General features: G+C 45.2%; 1 protein-coding gene across 1 annotated transcript in view; it reads left to right on the forward strand.

The window, feature by feature from the left end:
- The first annotated feature begins 3,611 nt into the window (after nt 1-3,611).
- GNA12 (G protein subunit alpha 12) overlaps nt 3,612-19,798 on the forward strand; it is a 40,516-nt gene continuing 24,329 nt past the window's right edge. The window contains exons 1-2 of the mRNA XM_030957947.1: nt 3,612-4,148; nt 15,482-15,697. Coding sequence (XP_030813807.1) covers nt 3,828-4,148; nt 15,482-15,697 — 537 coding nt within the window. The 5' untranslated portion in view covers nt 3,612-3,827. The remainder of the gene's footprint in view (nt 4,149-15,481; nt 15,698-19,798) is intronic.

Consider the following 19,798-nt stretch of genomic DNA (forward strand, 5'->3'; position numbering starts at 1 on the left):
TATCTTCAAATCAGCCAGGCTAAGCCAGGAGTGCACCTGCCCTGTGGGAGCAACAGTCCAATACTCTGACTCAGTTTGCTCACCAGCACAGGGTGGGTGATTTATCACTTTGGGTGATTCCACCACTGCACACTTTTCCCTACCATCCTGTTAAGATCTTCATTTTTGTGCCTAAACTCTGGAGTTTTGATTGCATTTGCAGTAGCTCTGGCATTGCTGCAAGGTGCTGCTACTGCAGCAGGAGCAAATCCTCCTTGTGGCTTATTTGGTTCTCAGTTTCACGGAGCAAAATGCTCTTCTGGTGTCTGGTGGCACTCAGGGGGACAGCAGCCATGTCCCAGGAGTGGCAAACAGTCAGTTTTTAATGCAGGGTCCATCAGCTGCACCCTCAGCTCGAGTGGCAGCAGCTCCTTCCCCCTGGGCCTCCTGCTGTCACTCCCATCTGCAGTCAGGTCTTCATGCACAAGCAGCCACTGCCTCCTCCAGCTGCCAGACACTTTTCCAGCTTTCATCTGCAGATGTTCTCAGGGCCAGAGCCCCAGAGTTTATTCCCCAGCCTTTCCCCCAAGAGCCCTATCTTTCTCCTCATGATTCACTTGCTTCGTAGCCAAGGGAGGGAATGGAAATGATGCTTCCCTCATTGAATCTCCCTTTCTTTCTATCCTCCAGGTCTCTGTTCTCTTCCAGCTTTTCGTCTTTTCACTCTCTCTATGGGAGATTAAAGAAGAAGGAATAGAAGCAGCTGCATAATCAGCAGAAAGAGAACAGGAGTTATAAGAAGAAACAGAGGTGGGAAAGAGGAAAACAGAGTAAAAATAGGGAAAAAAAGTAAAAAAGGGAAAACTGAGATGGTAAAAGAATAGGAAAATGAAGTAATTGATATTGCTTTATTTTATTTTGTATCAATACAAGTTGTTTTAATTTCAGTTTAAGCGCAAAGAAGGCAGACAAACTGGAAATCCTGAAGCGTGGAGCTGGACAGGTAATAAGGAAAATGGGAAAGAGAATTCTCTGAGGCTGAGAACAAACCTGACTCTCACCAGGGACACTCTCACCTCCTGCTTAGGCTCATGCCAAAGCCTCTGCAGGGCTGTCAGTGGGGATTGTCACATGGCTGTGAGCCCTGCCCGGCCCTGGGCTGCTGCAGGAGCAAACAGAATTCAGCTTTGTGCTGCTCCCAGGGATTCCATGGGGAACCACGGGGCTGCGGGGGATGGAGGCAGGGCTGGACCTTTTCCTTTTGACAATTCGATGGGAGCTGTTGAAAGCTGCTTTCATGGATGAATGCATGGAGAACTAAGGACGTCTGGCACCTGATTGATTTGATTAGTTTATTGTATCCCGCAATTTCCCTCTCCCAGATGAAGCAGGTCTGTCACTGGAGTGGGACTTCACAGTTACTGAACTCTCTGCCAAAATCCCTCAGCACCTCAACTCTGAAGAGAACTTCAAGTAGGGCACAGACAAAGCCAGAGCGGCAGGAGAAACCGAGCTAATCAGAAAACGCCAATCTGGGCACTGCACAGCTCCTGATTTCCAGGCAGTGTAACATCTGTGGATGCCAGCGGGAGCCCTGAGTGCTCAGCTGTTGCGAAAATCATTGATCGGTGGTTCGGGTTGGGTTGTTCGTCTCCATCCCACCGCTGTGGCTGGGTTCTGGTGGGGCAATCATGACATCCAGTGGGAAACTCTTGAACTACAGCAGCTTTTTATGGGGGAATGAGCTGCTCCTGAGGCTCAAACTGCAACCGAAGGGTAAAATCATGGAAGGGGAGCTGTTCAAGAAACTTCTGTAGGGAATGGCTCAGGACTAAGAGTTTTGGGCTGGTCTCCTGAAATCTGCAATATCTAAATGTGGTTTGAAATGTCTCTTCTTGCCAGGGAGAAAAACACTCGCTGTTTGGGAAGAGTTGACATCTCAGTGGGATTAATCCTCACACAGGATTCTCACCTCCATGAAAGGTTTTCTGTAATTTTTTGTGTTTTAAATCTGTGACTCCCTGACCTTCTAAGATGTCTCAATGCCTACAAGGAGGCTGGAGAGGAGCTTTTGACAGGGTGGTGACAGGACGAGGGGGAATGGCCTTAAGCTGAAGATAGATGAATTTAAATTGGATATTAGGAAGAACTTGTTCCCTGTGAGGGTGGGGAGGCCCTGGCACAGGTTTCCCAGAGAAGCTGGGGCTGTTCCAGCCCTGGAAATGTCCAAGGTCAGATTAGACAAGGTTTGGAGCAACCTGGGATAGTGGAAGGTGTCCCTGCCCATGGCAGGGAGTGAAAAAAAAGAGCTTTAAGGTCCTTTCCAACCCAAACCAGCCTGGGACTCAGCATCCTTAATACTCTCTGAAATCCCAGTCATTCTAGTAGTTTCCCTCAGTTCTCTATTTTTGTGTCCCGTGCTTGGAACAGGCCTGGGGAGGATAAACAATCTGAAACTTAAACTGGAATAGATGTTTATGCCATAAATACTTGTAAGCACAGACAGAAGTAATGCAGAAAGGACAAATAATCTCAAAAAACTGAGGACATGTGCCTGTCTTTTATGATTTCATTCTGCAGCCAGAAGGTCTGGGATCCCAGCCACTGCTAGGTGATCATACACCAGCTGCTTCCCAAAATGTTTTTTTCCCTCCAGTACCTAATCACGAGACCGAGGAGGATTTTCTTTCAAAGGTGTACTTTGATACTTTAATCCCCACCTCGGCAGGAGCGGGGCCCTGCATTGGTGCAGGTTTGTGAGGAGTTACCCCGATGGCAGCGGTGTCTGTGAGGAGTTACCCCGATGGCAGCGGTGTCTGTGAGGAGTTACCCTGATGGCAGCGGTGTCTGTGAGGAGTTACCCTGATGGCAGCAGGGCCTGGAGCGCCCAGGGCAGCCCCAGGGCAGCGGGCTCAGCCTGGGCCGGATCCACCCGGGATCAGCTCCTGGGGGCAGCCAGGGCTGGGGGGACAAATCTCTGTGCATTTAATCTGGCCGAGCAAGGATCTGCGGATGCTGCAGTGCTATGGACGTGTGTTCCCTGATGACGTCAGCGATGACGTGTTTCTTTACATCACTGCATGTTGTCTGGTGAGATCAAACCCCACCGGGCTCTGACCCACACGTTACAAACAGCGCCTCGGTACGGCCGGCTCGGGACCCCAAGGGCGCGCCCAGGCCCCACGACAGCCGCTCCGCCTGACGTCATCCCGGACGCGCCGTGATGTCACGTCATGTCTCTGGTTGTTGGCGTGACGTCACGCCACGGGCCCGCCCACCACCCAGGCCTCACCCCCGGCAGCGAGGCCACGCCCTCTCACTGCTGATTGGTGTTCGCGCTCCTGTCCCCGCCCTCTCCCGGCACTGCCCGCCCTGCCTTGCCCTGAGCCGCGTCGCCCGCTTGGTCCCGCCCCGCATGCCGGTTCATCCAATTGGAGAACGGACGCGTTGAGCGACAGCGCTGCCGCCCAATGAGGGCGGTGCGGGCTCCTCCCCGCGCGGGCGGCGGCGCTCAGGGTTAGGGACTGGGGCCGCGTGTCCCCCGCCCGCCGCGGCACCGCCGCGACCCCGCGCCGAGGGCTCCGGGTGCCTCCCGCCGCCCCCGGCCCCGCGCAGCCCCCTCGGAGCGGCCGCGCCCCTCCCCGGGCAGGGCTTGCGGGCCGCGCCCCGCCGCCCGCACCCCTCCCCCGGCCGAGCCGGAGCGAGGAATGGGCGGTCCCGGCCCGTAGCCCCCGGCTGCGGCTGCTCCTCCTCCCGGTCGCAGCGTCTCGGCGGCCTCCGCCCGATGCTGGCGGAGCTCGGGGTCTCGGCGGCGGCGTTGTGAGCGCTCCTGCCGGGCCGCCGCCGCCATGTCCGGCGTGGTGCGCACCCTGAGCCGCTGCCTGCTGCCGGCCGAGGCCGCGGGCCGCGCCGGGGAGCAGCCGCGGAGGGACGGCAAGGAGCGGAGCCGCGATGCCGAGCGGGAGGCGCGGCGGCGCAGCCGGGAGATCGACGCGATGCTGGCCCGGGAGCGGCGCGCCGTGCGCCGCCTCGTCAAGATCCTGCTGCTGGGCGCCGGCGAGAGCGGCAAGTCCACCTTCCTCAAACAGATGCGGATCATCCACGGCCGCGAGTTCGACCAGAAGGCACTGCTGGAGTTCCGGGCCACCATCTACGAGAACATCCTCAAGGTGAGGGGCGGCCGAGGGGAGCGGGGTTGGAGGCCAGCACATCCCGCAGCGCCGGGAGCTCGGGCCGTGCCCTCGGGAAGGGACGTGGGGGCTCGGCCGGGGCGGCGGCTGCGCCCCCCGCCTGCCCCGCCGCGGCTCCCGGCGCTCCGGGACGGGGCTCGGTGCAGGTGTTTGGGAGGGCGGGCACCTTTGGGCTGCGGGGGCCCGGGGAATGTGGGTTCCGGCGTTTCCCGGCTGAAAGCTTCCGTGAAAAAAGGTCAAAGGAAATTTCCCTGCAAAGGGGATTGAGGAAAGCTTTGTGGAAACGCAGAGGAAAGAGGATATAGGTGTGGCCTGCCTTCTGGAAAAAACATTATGAGAGCATCCTCGAAGTCGGAATTGGAGAAACTTCAAGGTTTGAAGAAATTAGGCGGGATTTCTCTGCTTTTGCAAAGTGTCCCCAGTCTGCGCACCTGGAGATGGGACAAGAAGGGGCTCCTCGTACAGATGTTATGGCCGCAAGTGGTTGTTACTTACTTGGTGCATCGTTAGAAATGCGGGAGTGTAGGCCCGCAGAGTTGGGCAGTGTGGGGTGTTACCTAACCTGGAGATGAAATGGAAATAACTCTGGTTTGGTGCCTTTGCAGGAAAGTTTGCTTTCAGTGTGTGTGCGGGTTTTATAGTGCTGGCAGCGAGTTTCTCTATTGACTGGAGACTGTAAAAGCTGCTGGGAGAACCTTTGGTGTACAGACCAATATTTCCATAACTGGGGAAAAGCAACCTTGTTCCTTTCAGGGATACAAGCCTTGATGCCCTGTGCAGGTAGAAGTGATCACATTTTAGAAGATACATAAAAAGCTCACTCAGGAATGTTTCTCACTTCATCTTCATAATCTTTCCCTAAAAGAAATGCTGCTTTCCTGCCTATATTTTTCTGTAGGACCGTCACCATTCTTCTGTGGGGATGGATTTGTGAGGCTTTGTGAGATTTCATAGAAAGTTAAAGGAAAGGGAACTGTGCAAGTTAAAGATAACGAGTTACTTTTGAGTTTCCAGATTTGTGTTTAAATAGAAGCTTTATGTGCACTTAATAAGTGCACGCATACAATGACTCTTGTTTTTAAGAATGCTGCTGTTCCATAAAGGGCTTTCACTTCTGTTAATGAACAGGAAAATTGTTGTCTAATTTTCTTTTCCTTCTTTTTGTCCATTTTCAGGCTGGAGCCCATTAACTGCAAGAAAGTTGAAATTCAGAAGCTTCTCTCTGATTGTAGTTATGTGAGCAAGAGAGCGTTATGATTTTTTAAATCTATATTCCTAGAAATAAGGAGTCTTATTCTAGGTATTAATGCTTATTGTGGTCCTGTCAGTGATTTATTTTTTTGCTGCTGCTAATTTCAAGTGGTAGGAGAAGCTTTTAGGGAAGCAGTTTGTGAAAATGGAAAAATCTGAGACTCCTTCCTCTTTAAGGTGTCTAAGCAGTAGCAGTTATGGTAAAATGATGTAATATTTTATGTATGCAGAAGGTGTAGAGCTTTCAGCAGTAGAACTTGGTGTGCTTTGGTAAGAAAAGTGTCTCCTCCTTGTAGTAGGGGAGGCAGAGTCACACGCTTGAAAACTTGTTTGCTGGATGGCTCTGGGTAGATTTGCAGAATTTAAAATAGAATTTTGGTTCTCAAGATAGCAGTCGGGTGTTCTGATAGATAACAGCACTTCTTGGACTATGTCAGTTGAACCTTTTAAACTCTTCTGATCCTGAAAATAAAATTTGGAAGTAGCTTTAAAGTGGGTTAATATGCTTCAGCAGATTGATTGCCCTTTTGGCTTTGCAGGTGGTGATTTGGGAGTGTTAAGGTTAGGTTGGGGTTCTCCTTTGGGTACATGTCAGACTCTTCCTTCCCTTGCTTCTCCAGATAACACAGGTGGCTCTTGTATACAATAATACAATTTATACTCCCCCTGTATGTTTTTGGGGAATGGCTTGGGAACAGTCACTCTGGAAAAAGTAGGAGGAAGGAGGAAGAGCAAACAAAGAGTGCTAGAAGAGTTTTCTGGTGGGAAGGCAGTAGATGTTTTGTTTGCATTTTTGCTCATCAGAGAGAAACCTGATAACACCTTGATATTCTGCCATAATCATCAGGAAGAAATCAAATACCAGACCTTTCAGAACAGAGTGATTGTCAGTGCTTTTATTTTAGGGTAATTGTGTAATACTCTCTTGCATTAAACGTGGATAAACATCCAGTGTCTAAAGTAAACTCATTTAGCTTCTTTGACAGTGTAAATTGTCAAGTGCACGTGATTGCTGCTCTTTCTGTAACAGAGTGTTTAGACTACAGGTCCTTTTCGCTTTTTCAGGAAGTTCAATGATCACTGGCTAAGACTTAATGAAGCCAAGATCCCCATGTGTTTAACTGGCAATAAAAGATCTCAGATGAATTTTTAGTACTATATGTGGACAATGTGAAGTGGAAATGATCCTATCAAATAGCATTTAAATCTGTGTGACATTGTCAAGTACAGCTGCAGCAACCTTAGCCCGTTTTTCCACACAGCCCTCAGCATGGTCAGACAATGGTCCCCCTAAGCTTCTGCAGCACTGAGATCTGAGTTAGAAATGCAGTGTAAATCTCTGGGATTAAATGGTCAATTTTCATTTTCCAGCCATGACTAAACTCCTCTCTGAAGGAGGAGCATTCCTGCTCTTGTGACAGTGCTGGATATTTCTGAAATGCTTATTGCAGTGGTGTTTAGGCAACTGTACAGCTTATGGAGAATGAAGAAACTGCTTCAGAGAACACAATGTGAAACCTCTCTGAAAATAACAGTGCTAAGTATGAATTGACATTAGTGTCAGCTTCCACTTTATTTTGAGTTTTCACCTTCTTGCCTTTCTGATATCTTATTAATGCTGAGTTCTTTGCTTACCCTGTTCTCTCTGGTTCTCATCTCCCATTTTGGGGAAACCCTAGTCAGAAACAAAATGCTGAAGCAAAATAAACCTATGATACAGAATTTACTTTTCCATTTAGTACAGGTGATGGTTCAGGGCCTTGCTAGCTTTTTCTGGCATTTGTGGGATGGTATTCAAATACAGGAGTTTTGCTTTGGTTTAAGGTAAATAGTCATCGGTTAACTCGGGTTTTGCTTGTTAATCGAGGCTAAGTTTCAAAGTAACTTTTTGGAACTTTTTGATGATTGAAGTGAAAAGCAGTAGTGTTAATGTTCTGGTATGAGTACACAGGCTTCAGGACTTCAGCACACCCACCTGGAAAAGGAGAGTGCACACGACAGGGCTGTCTGGCTGCCCAGGCCTGAATTTTAAGGTGACTCCTGGCTATGTTGGAAAACTGTCATGTACCTTAAGTTTCAAATCTAAGCAATGTGTGGTGGTATTACAGAGGATTTTGATGCTTTTTAACTGTAGCTACAGGAATTTTCTGATGCTTTCCATCCAAAACAGATGGGTTGGCCTTGCTACTCTATTTGCTTCCTTTGATAAAAGTTAAAGAGCTCAGACACTCAACGGGTCACAACTCTTGATGTTCCTTGTCTAAATGTTTTTTTGTTTCAAGTATGTGAATATCATGCTGCTTAAAAAAACCCGGTTTAGTTGCATAAGAAAATAATTACAGCAATCTACAAGCACCAGAGTGGTACTTGCACCAGCTTGTTTAGGAGATTTTGATCTGAAGAGCGAAAAAGTTCAGCTTTTAGAAGCCTGAAGTATAATCTGTTGAGCTCTTTTGGTAATGTTAGTTTTCCTGTTGAGAATGGAAATACCAGCTCAAGGTTTCAGTAGATCCATGAGTGTTTTCTTCTTTTTGTGGCCTGAAGTGTAATGATTGAGTAAGGAATTAAAAAGCCTGGAATTGCAGAGGGAAGGACTACACAGGAAATTATGTGTGATCATTTGTGAGCTCTGAGTGGGGAAAAAACAAGGAAAGATTCTGAACGTGTAAAATTTTGAGGAACAATCCTTTGGGACTTTTGAGTGCAGCTGCAATACACGAGGGGATACCTGAGAGCATTTCTCCTTAATAGCAAGAATATGAGTGGCAGTTAAGCAAAACAAGTGGCTTGTGCTGAAGGCAGCTTTAAGAACTTTAGACTTCTGCAATTAATACTAAACTTGGACTGTTGCTGGGACTCTGTGTACCTTGAATGTACCTAAATTGTGTTTATGGTGGCTGAAGTAAGTTGGTTGTGCCTCCTGTCACCAACAAAAAAACCAAGAAAACCCTTTTGCAACTTTCAAGTTGCAGCCAGGTACAGATACACACCCTAGCGTGTGGAAACAGATTATTCCTGAGTTTATTTGGGAACTACACTTGAAAGTGACCAAGTTACTCGTTTATAATGTCGGCATGTTTCTTTCAGTGGCCTACAAACTCAGGGGAAATACATAGGGTAAACCCAATTACTCTTTACATTGTCTTGACTCCACACTTCCCTGGGTTTACATGCAAATGAGTTTGGAAACCCATTAGGAGGTGATGGTGGTCACACTCCATCTGTTGCTGCAGAGCTGGGATCCAGCTGTTTGAGTAGTTGGTCTCAGGACAGTGTCAATCTCCTTTCTGCTGGAACAGCTTCTTTTCAGAGGAATGACAAGGAGAGTATAGGAACTATGGTTAATTAGAATCTTTAAATTCAATATAGAAGTGCTAAAGTTTTGTATTAGAACAGTCTTTTAATTCTGATTATCTTTTTTTTATTAAGAAAAATAATATTCACTAGTTTATGTAGAAAAGACAAAAAACCTTGACGAGTCTTGCTGATCTTGTTGTTCCAGGTTCATTTCATCAATGAATCTCTTACTAACTTCCAGTTGGCGTATTTTCTGTGTCTTAAGTGTAAATTCCATCAACTCTGGTGGTCCCTTTGCATTTGGGGTGTCTCTTGGTTTGGCTGGGAGACAGCAATCTCTCTTCATCATGGCAGATACTGGAAGAAGAGTAATGGTCAGTAGTAAATGATAAATATTCATAGCAGTTCCAAAATGGAGCTCACAATGCTCTTGTGATGTAGTCATTAGTATTGCAGAACATGACTTAGTCCCTGGAGACTGCAGGCACATACTTTGATGTCTTCCAGACAAAAGTTTAGTCACTGAAGTGACTAAATTTGGGAGCTTACTCCCAACTTATTCACTTGGTTAGTTTTATAATTAACTTGGAAACAGTATTGGCAAAAAAAAAAAAATTAGCAAATTGTCCTGTAAAAAATGTTTACAGGAAAACTTTGGAACAACTCTAGTTTACATTGTCTGGAAAAGTAAGTTCAATGCAAATTCCAACAAGGAAAAAACTGCAAGGATTTGGAGGCTGCAGAGTTTCCAAATGAGTTTCCACCCCTTGCCTGGGATTTTTCAGCCTAGTGGAGGTCAGGAGCTGGTTCCATCCTGGCACTGAATGTGCTGGGTACTGAATCCATGAGGGCAGCGTGGCAGGGATACCTCTGGAGCTGCAGATACTTCTCCTGTATTGAAAGCATGAACTAACTGTGAACTGATATTGGTGGGAGAGAGAAAGCTGCTAATACAAGTCTGAAAGCATTAACTGAGAACTTTTTGTGAGGTCTGAACGTCATCTCTGAGGTCATCATCTCTCTACCCTGTGCTGAGTTACAAGTCAAGTTTGCAGTGGGTATTTTCCTTCTGCTGCATTTATCGTCATTTCGCTGGGTTCTCTCAAAGACAAGGACTCTTTTCAGAGTTTCCAGACAAGCAGACATCACTGCTGCTCCCAATCCAGAGACTCAGTGGCTAATCCAAATGTTTTTTAATATTTGTGTTCCTGTGGACTAGGTAAATGACACTTCCCCTTTGTTGCCATTTTTTATTTGTATGCTGGCCTGGAAGGTCGGTCATCTCTGCTGTTTACCCTGCTGTCACCTGGGTGGTACTGGAGTATGTGAGTGGTGAAAGGACATGCAGAACTGGGGAGCCTTTTTGTTGTCTAACTGGGCCAACTGGTGCTGCTCCCACCCCTACCCTTGTGTGTGTCTCGCCTCACAGCAAACTAATGTAGCCAGTGGAAATCACTTTTTATATGAATAGCCAGGTTCTTGGTGATGTTTGCTCGCTGGATTGTGGGCTCAGGCAAATGACAAACCTATCAAACAGAAGAGGGTGGAACTCCTCTGCCAGGAAAGATGCCCCTTTTGATGGTACCTCATTTTTTGGCTGTTCTGTAATGTAAAACCTTATCCTGAATGACATTGGGTTCTCTACTGCTGCTTGGCCATAATGCTTCAAGGACATAGATCAAAGAAACACTCTGTTAATGCCTTTATGATAGTGTGCTGTAAAAATCTGATTGTCTTGCTGTCACTCTGTTTGTAGTAGGTCACCTTCTCTGCAGTGCCCAGACAGCAATTTACAAACAGTACATATGATTGTATTTGCTAACACTGACAACTTCATTTTTAAAAACTGTTCAGCCAGACCTGTGTTCCTCATCACCTTGTATTGTTCCTCTGGCTCCAAAGAATATCTGTGGGCTGAGGTGGGAGCAATCCTGTTGGCAGCAGCTCTGATATAGATTGGTCTCTGTGAGATGAGATCCCCAGACTTCTGCCAGTTCCTTGTCAACAGCAGAGAGGAAAAACACGCAGTAGGAAACAGGCTGGACTCTGCCTGTGCCTGCAGTGTTCCTGCTGGTTCCCAGCCCTAGGAGAAGACAGCAGTGCCTGTTGGCTGTGACCTGGAGCCCCCAGGGAGGGCTCAGCAGTGCTCAGCCCCTCTCCCAGGACAGTAAGGCCCATAAATGATATGGAGATGCTGGAGGCTGAGCAGTGTATTAATGGTAAAAGTGTAAAAAGTAGCTGCTGTAGTATTTCATGTGTAACAGTTACTCTGTTGTCTATGCTCTCTTACTCAGTAGCAATTCTCTGAAATCATTTGAGAAAATGCACTGTAGGAAACTCTTCTATTTGTATACAAACTCTATACTTGCAGGTTCTCTCTAGACACTGAATCAGGTTTTTTGGTCGCTTGACTGCATGGAAGAACCTGGCCTTGCCTATGAGCAAGTGCTCCCCAAACCTGTGGTGCCAATTTTATGTTTGGTGCTTTACTGAGGGGAGTTCACTTGGCCTCTGGGTTGGTCCATCTGGTGAAAGGTGTGAGGCTTTAGGGATAATGAATCCTTCAAGTACTGGAGCATATGAATAATTTAAAAAGTGAGTGTTGTGTTTTATGTAGCAGTGTAACTACAGATGTAAGATGTGCTTAAATCAGGCTGCTCTTTAAATACTGCAAACATCTCTGGCTTCAGGTGGCATTAGCTCATGATAACCTGTCTAATAATTCCCACAAATTCGTCTAATTATTATTTAAAAATACAAGAGAACCTGGATTTTTTTCAAAGCTAGAATGCTTTCAAAAATAAATGACAAAAACTGTATTTGAGCCAGTCCTAGTAATGAGCATTTGTGTAAATGCTCATAAAACCTTCCTGCTGGTGAGCAGCAAACGTGCTCCAAACAGCTGTGCTGTGTCAGGCTGAGGAGCTCAGCCTTTGTCTGTGACATGAAAAAACAACCCACAACCAAAATGGGGTACGAGCTCAAGGCAATGTGATCCTTTGGTGTGCTCCTCCAGTTATTGGCAGCCTTTGGTTTAGGAAACTCCCTGAGCCAGGATTTGCATCTGGAATGTAATCGAATAGTCCTCTCTGGACTTTGCTTCCATCTATTCTTCTTCATGGCTTTTGGAGTCCATTTATGCTTCTGGCCAACATCCTGTGTAAATGCATTTGGCTGGCTGGGGGTGTGTGGGTTTTGAGTTTGAACTGTTTGATAACTCATATTTGTCTAGCAAGGGGAAGGAGAAAAATAGTCTTTGTCTATTCCCTTTCTGCAAGTGGTTTGTGATTTCTTTAGATTTCTTGTGTGTTATGCCTTAGCTGTCTTTTCAAATCTATGGATTTCTATACTTAACATTTTCTTCTGTATAAGATGTGCTGTTTCATGAGGTAGATCTCATCACACTTTTGTTACACTTTTTCTTTCTTCTACCCTGATTCCATTCAGGTTTTGTGCATGCCAGGGATTTATGCAGTGACTTGAATATATTAAAATTATTAAGAAAGGAACGGAACAGAGAATTTCCTATTTTTTTTCTCCCTAGCGGGTGCTTCCATTTTGCTGCTGGTTTTCTATTTTCTAATGCCTGACACTATCCTTATCTGTGAATTTTAATTCTTTCCATCTATGCTTATTCTGGGCCCTGCTTTAACTGCAGCACAAAAGCTTTAAATCAGTTAAAGTGTTCAGAAGTTTGTTTCCCATCTAAACTTGTTGCTTCATTTTCTTCTGTAGTTCAAATTTGTAAATAGAATGGTAATGGATGGTGTTCAGCCTCATAAATGAAAGAGTGAATTGACATTTTCTATAGTCAGAGAAAATCAGAAAAACTGTCAGGAAAGGGGTGGGAAAAGTGTCTTGCTTGTATTTCCAGTAAGTGGAAACCTTTCCTATGGTGACTTGCTCTGCAGATTAATGAGGCAGGGATTATCAAATGCTCAGTGAGCTTGCAAAATACAGTGTTACCAGTAAGTCTGAGATGTGAGAAGAGGAATACACAGGATCTAAATTTAGCGTTTTCTGTTTCTCCTCATCTTTCTGACATCTGTTTGTAGCATTTATGGAACTGTTTTGTGGAGATGGAGAAATGTTAGTTTAGATTCACTTTACTGGGGATTTTGCTGAGTCACACTTTTAACTGCTAAGAGTTGGGTGGAAGAAACATTGACTATTTTGCTCATTATGTGAAGCTTTCATTCCTGATGTGTTTTAGAGACACATGTTGAAGCAGATGTGTTATAAAAATTTTGAGAGGCTCTATGGGTGTGCATAGGACAGCATTCCTGCTAGGTTTCTATCCTGTGTTTTTATTTCCTTCATGCAGTGTGTGTCTGTTTGTCAGTGCTGGTGTCCCACTACTGAATCACTTTGTCCCAGATTGGGCTCTGCATGTGACTTGGTGGCAACATCTGTCTCTGGAACAGTCAGAGCAATGCTGATGCCATGTGCTCCCCATGGCTGACCTTACAGTGGCTAATCCACTCCCACAGGCTCTGTGGGACCTAACTTTAGCTCCTTTTTTTTCCTTAGGGAGGGTCAAACCTGCATCTCCAATGAGCAGCAGATAAGTGACTATTCCAGGACTGGAGCAGTCTGTACGTCCTTGATTGAAACTGTTCTGTGGTTTTCTCCACACAAATAATGAAACTTTCCCTAACTACAAACAGCCTCTTGAGAGCCTCTGTGTCTCCAGCAGGAGCAGGGAAAGTCAGAACAGCACTGTGGGGAAAAGCACTTGGGCTGAGGTCCCAGAGCTCTTTTATCCAAGCAGGAGTTGTGCAGACCTGCAGGCACCCTTGGAGATGCTGTGCAGGGGCTGTGAGCTGGAGAAGGGTTAAACCAGCCCCAGGAAGGTCAGAGCTGTGTGGGCTGGGAGCTCTGTGCAGGGCCCAGGGCAGTGAGGGGACAGAGTGACCCACGGGGGATGGAAGTGGCCCTTGGGGAGATGGTGATCGCTGTCCCACGCTGCTGATTAACCATTTCATACACAGCAGTTCTCACTGAGCAGAGACAAACCTGGCATGAGACACCTAGAAATAACTCTGTCCTGCTGGTCTCAGTCACCACAATCCTCTGGAAAAATCTCCCAAGTTCTTAGCTGGGCATAGTGGGGAGCTGACCCTGCCTTCCAGTTGCAGCCAAGATGGGGGTGTGTGCAAGGGAATGTCTGCAAAAGTGTGTGAAGCTGTGAGATGTCATGGAGGCATCTGCAAGTCAGAGCCTTATAAGTGGGTTTTTCATGCTTCTGTTTGCTAGTGCCCTTCAAATAACCATTGAAAGGCTTTTGTTAATAAAGGGATAAACTCTGCAACTGGGAATGAGAGTTGGCTCTTAGTCTGTATGACAGTTACTAAATAGTTATGTCTGGAATTTAAAGCATCAGTTGGTAAATATATTTGATTTTAGTCTCTTCATGGTATTGTGGAAATACAGTCTCTACTTTATGAGAAAAAGTAACAATCAGTACTGAATCATAAATATTTACATTTTTGGGAAGCTGCTCTTCAGGAGCACTGCTGGCTAGTGACAACCACGACACTTTTCCTATTCTGTGACACTCCACTAAGTTGATTCTCACTTCCCTCTCTAATCTTGGTTGCTATTGGGAAGTTACTGTTGTTGTTGTGTGGTGCTGCTTAAGAACTGGAGAGCAGAAAAGTTCAAGTGTTAATAAAACATACATGCAGTCTTGATAGCTTAAAGTGTGCAAAAAAAGGAGATCAGTCCAGTACTGTGGAGGCTCTTGTGAGTAGCTGTGGAAACAGAACTTCACTTTTGTAGATTTTTAAATTTTATTTATTTTTGAATGTCTAGAACCAAAGATCAACATAACGAGGAAAGTAATCCCAGTATAACCCAGAGATTTTACTTGTGAATTCAGTGGTACGTGAGATGCTGAGTCACCATTAGCAGATCTGTCCATTACTGAAATGGGACTCACTATTGAGAAATAAATATTGGCCATTGGAAGCTATTTACTGCAGGTGAAGTTAGAGTCAAGACTGAAGTTTCAAATTTCTTGAACCTCATGTGTTTGGCTTATTGCCATGAATATGAAATTAGGTTTCCATAAAAACTGAAAAATGTGAAAAGAACCAGCTCAGTAATCCTGAATTGAATTTGAGAACTATATCTCTTTACTTCTAGATTTCTTTTCCAGTATTAGAGCAGCAAAACCTACCTGTCACACACTGCTTGGCAAATGTGTGGCAAGTTCAAAAAGTAAGCTGAGTCTCAGGGAAAACTGGATCTACTTTCCTGAGCCTGGTAGTTTGGAATCTATTCAATGTCTTCAGTCCTGTGATGCTCTTCTGATCTCTCTAATGCTTGAGAAAGCTGGGATGTCCTTTTTGGTGTCAGAAACCCAAATGCAAAGGAAAAGATGGAAGAATATGGTTTCAGGCGTGGTGTTACTTTTAAAACTACAGCTATGATGATCACACACCAGTTCCCAGACACTTTTCTTAATTCCCAGACACTTTTCATACTCTCACTGATGTTTACTTTCATTATCTGTTGGTAGCACTGCTTGTTGCCATTAGCTGTTGCCGCTAATACTTTTTCCACCTGGGGAAATATTTTGTGGCTAAATTGCTTACAGAAGCAGACTCTATCTTACTTCTGTTGGAAATGTTGCAATAAACAATGTTTTTGCTTCTCTCCTGAGCTCAGTCTCACCAGAACAGTGTCAAAAAAATAATCTTCAAGTACCTTCAAGTCCTTAATCTTTATTCACCGACTTTCTTCTCTGAATGATTCCTTAGGGCTGCAGGGTTCTGGTTGACGCACGGGACAAGCTGGGGATCCCTTGGCAGTACACAGAGAATGAGAAGCATGGAATGTTCCTGATGGCCTTTGAGAACAAAGCTGGGATGCCCATCGAGCCTGCCACCTTCCAGCTCTACGTCCCTGCCCTGGCTGCTCTCTGGAGGGATTCAGGAATCAAGGAAGCCTTCAGCCGCCGCAGCGAGTACCAGCTGGTGAGTACATCCAGCTGCTTGCTGGGAGGAGACAAGTGCTGCACTATAAATCTCTCTTCAGCTCAAACACAGCTTGCTACGTGCAAGATGGAGCCACCCTGTTAGCTGTTTGTAGGAGTGCTGTAAATCTGGGCACTTCAGCAGCAGAAACAAGTGGTAATTGGAGCCAAACTTGAAAAACTACATGGCAGTAAGAGGGAGTGGAAAAGTGCACATGACTGGATAAACTGGAAGAGCAAGAGGAACCAAAAAAGGCAGGAATTGGTTGAACTAAAAATATTTTAGCAGCTCAGTAGGTCTGTTCATAGTAGGTCACTGATGAAGGCACACTTAATTTGTAACTTTCCAGTCCTGCCAGCTTGCACTGTATTGATACTGGCAAACTCTTCCTGCATGCAGCTCTTTTGAAGTGAGTGCAGCACCCATTCAGGCTGCTGCTCCCTGACTGTTTCTCTTCATCCTGACGTCTGCAAGTGAAACTTGGATAAGCAACTGAAAGATGACAGTCAGCATAAAAATGTGCTCTCTTCCCTGCTTTCTTGTTGTTAGGTCTTCATGCTCTCGTGCCAAAATAGCTGCACTTCTGGTATGGGATGTGTTTCTGACAGCTGTTCATAATCCACTCCTTTTTCTTCATATGTACAAGATGGAGAGGATCTTTTTTCCTTCTCTTTTTCTTCCCTGTTCTGTAGAACAAGGTACTGATCCAGACAACCTGGTACCACAACTGCTATGTTGTCACTGTTTAATTAGAGGGGTTAAAGGACAGAAACAGGGCTTTGTATAGTCTCCTTTAGATTCTTTTACAAAGGAAGTCGATACAGCTGAAGGAGAAGGAGAACTAGAGAAATTGCATAGTGAAATTCTGATTGTTCCCTCATGCTGCTTCTCTGTGTGGGTTCTCTGGTGTCTGGTACTGTAGTTAAACTCGTGCTGCAGCCCTTAGCTACTCATCTGTCTCCACTAATAAGATGCCTGTTTGAGTCTTGTTGTTGCATATCTTTGAAATCTGTCTCTGAAGTATCATGAGACTGCCAAATAGGTGAAGAATAAATGAAATGAAGCTGTCACAGGATGATGGAATAAACCTCACTTCCTTAGGCTAAAAATGAAACAATTTCCATGTTACAGCGCTGGGGGTGGGGGGAAGGATGTGCAGGGGGAGAGAGGATGGATTAATTGTTCTATTATTCCTAGCATCTGTAGACGCAGGCTTTGCTGTTCTAAGCAATGTTCAAATGTGGAATAAAAAGATGGTTTGTGCCACAGGGAACTTGAATTTGCCATGAAACAACTGCTAAGAGAATCCAGTATAGTAAGCAATAGTTGCATCAGCAGGCTGCTAAGATTGTTTGTGTTTTTCCCTGGGAAATGCTATGGTCAGGCATGGATTTTGTTTGTAGGGAGAGATTCAGGTGGGGATCATGTGGGAGGTTCATTCCTGTACTGGTTAGCAATAAAGTAGTATCAAACTGGGGGGAAAGTCCCATTTGTTGAATAAATTGTGTTCCAAAAGTAGCAGGCCTACCTCTGCATTCCCTGGCTTAGAGGATTAAACAGGAAATACCAAAAAAATAAAAAAGCCCCACAGAAACAAAGCAGAGAGGCATGCAAGGGATCATTTAAGAGGCTGTCATCTTCAACATCATGCTGCATTTCCGTGGTGCATCCTTTTGGATGCCACTGGTGTCACCTGGGTGGTGCCACTGGGGCACTTGGAGCTGCTACAGACACCAGGGCTGTTACCCTGTCAATACTGCAGCCACCTGTGTCCCAAAAACTCTGTAACTCCATCCCAGTCCTGCACCTGTGGCACTGACAGCATGAAAATCTGGGTGCTGTTATTTTATTGTGCAGGCTGCATCACCAGGGGATCAGAAAGTGCCTCACTTGTAACTAAAAAAAAAACACTTGGCAGCATTAAAGGTTTTTAAATGCTGCTTCTGGATTAAACAAATTATTAACACCTTGATACTTTGAGCAAGTTTCCATATCTTGCTTCTAAGTTCAGCAGAAGTCTGAGTCCCTCAATATATGGGAATAAGCAACTGTAAAATCCTTTAAAAAAAATAAAACTACATAATGTTTTAAAGAAAGAGGTGGTTTAAGGAGATGCCTGATTTGTAATTGCATATGATATGTATAAACCCATACCTTCATTTAGTTTAAACCCTTGCTGGATATAGACTTGTGTAAATAAATAGAAGCCAGATATAGTGGACTCTGAGAAAATAAATCTTTTTTGAGCTGATTTTAACTCAGGCTAAAGAAAACCTCTGCATCAGCACTCTCTTTCTTCCCTAATATAAGCGAGCTATTAAATGGAATATGCTTGGTTTAAACTGAATTTATTATCTTTAAAATAGTTCTTAAATAATCACCAAAATTTTGCAGCTTTACATTACTGTGATCTTTCTGAATGTGCCTTGACACTGTTTGAAAAAACAACCCCACTCAGCACTGGCATTTTCTTCACCCTCATCTTGCAGTCAACTAACACCAGCTTTTTTTATAAATCATTGTTGTTATTTTGGCTTCAAAGCTGTAGGATTATTGGTCTGCTGTGAATGCTCTGTTTCTCCAGGAAGCTGTGGGACTGTTAAAAAGTAAAACACAGTGGTTGGTTGGTTGACTAGAGGTGAAAATTGCAGTGTGCAGGTGCCTTCCTATGGTCTGCAGTGCCCAGCTCAGTGACTGACTCAGCAGTAACAAACTTGTTGAAAGAAAACAGCTCTGACCATAACCCTGTGCAGTCTAAAAGCTGCTTCTCTGGCACCACAGAAGCTGCCTCTGGGCATTTGAGTGTTTTCTGCTTCATACTCAGTGCCTACAAGTGCTGGTTGTAAATCCCTGTCTGGGTCTTTGAGCGTTTCAGAAGTGAGTGGGTGGATTCTACAATAGCAGGCTGCTTTTTTTTTTTTTTTTGTCTTCCCAGCCTTTCTTAAAGCAGACGAACCAATTTTGCTTTTTTTTTACAAACATCAGCCTCTCTCTCTTCCCCTACCCCAGCCAGTCCCCACCAACCCAAGTTCCTCTGTTCCTTGTATGGGAGCCAAGTAGTTTGGGGACAAAAGCTCCATTGTATGTTTGCTTCCATTGTCACGTCTGTCCTCGTTTTTTAACTACTGGAATAGGAATTCCTTTGTAATCAGAATGGGATTCTTCTCCCCTGCCCTCATTATCCCCCCACCCATTTTCTGTCTGTGTGTTAGAAAGGAATATTTTGCTCACGGGGATGTTTGTTCCTTGGAGGGTGCCCGTGGTAGATTGGGCAAGGGGCTGCAAATCCCCCAGTCCCAGCAGGAGGAGACAAATCCCACAGGGAATGTTCCTGGAGAGCAGGCAGTGGGATTCCCTGCAGGATTTAGCCAGTTTGAGCCTAATGGCAGCTGCTTGGGTGTATTTGGGAGTTTGGGTGCTTGCATCTGCAGGCTCTTTTTCACCCAGTAGTGGCATTTCCTTTTATGTTGTAAACCATGGAGACCAAGGCCAAGATAGGAATTGCTTTGGTCATGTGGTTTCTGTTTTGGTTTGTGGGTTTTTTGGTTTTTTCCATCCTCTCAGGTCTTTACTGTGAGAATGTGAGAAGCCATTCACTTCTCTTTAATGTGCCCAGAACAAAAAGTCTGACACAAGGTTAGATACTCTTTTGGCTTCTTGCAGCTTGGCATGCTTGATGTCATTGTGGGTAAAGATGGGACAAATGGGGCTTGTCAGGGGAAAAAAATTATATTTTTGTCACGGGCAGAACAGATGGATAGTGATGAACAGATCTGCCAAGGCCATCGTGTGTCTTTATCAGTTCTTAGAGCAAAATTGACATTGTTGTTATAAAAAATATGTTCATGATCCATCACCAGAATATCAATTGAGATTGTTATTGATGTATTAATATTATTATTCATGTTCCCTGCAGTGTTAAAAGACTTTTTGGTGTTTTAATAGCTCTTTTTAAAAGAAGAAATAAATGTCAGCATTAATGGGAAGTTGTGGTTCCTGAGAGGGAAGTAAGGCTCTTGCAAATATAGACAAAAACCTTGGTACTGTGTCCATAGCTATTTTTAGCTGTGTGCACAGGGAGTTGTATGGAACGCTTCCATT

The sequence above is a fragment of the Camarhynchus parvulus genome, chromosome 14, assembly GCF_901933205.1.
Source record: "Camarhynchus parvulus chromosome 14, STF_HiC, whole genome shotgun sequence".
NCBI classification, from domain to species: domain Eukaryota; kingdom Metazoa; phylum Chordata; class Aves; order Passeriformes; family Thraupidae; genus Camarhynchus; species Camarhynchus parvulus.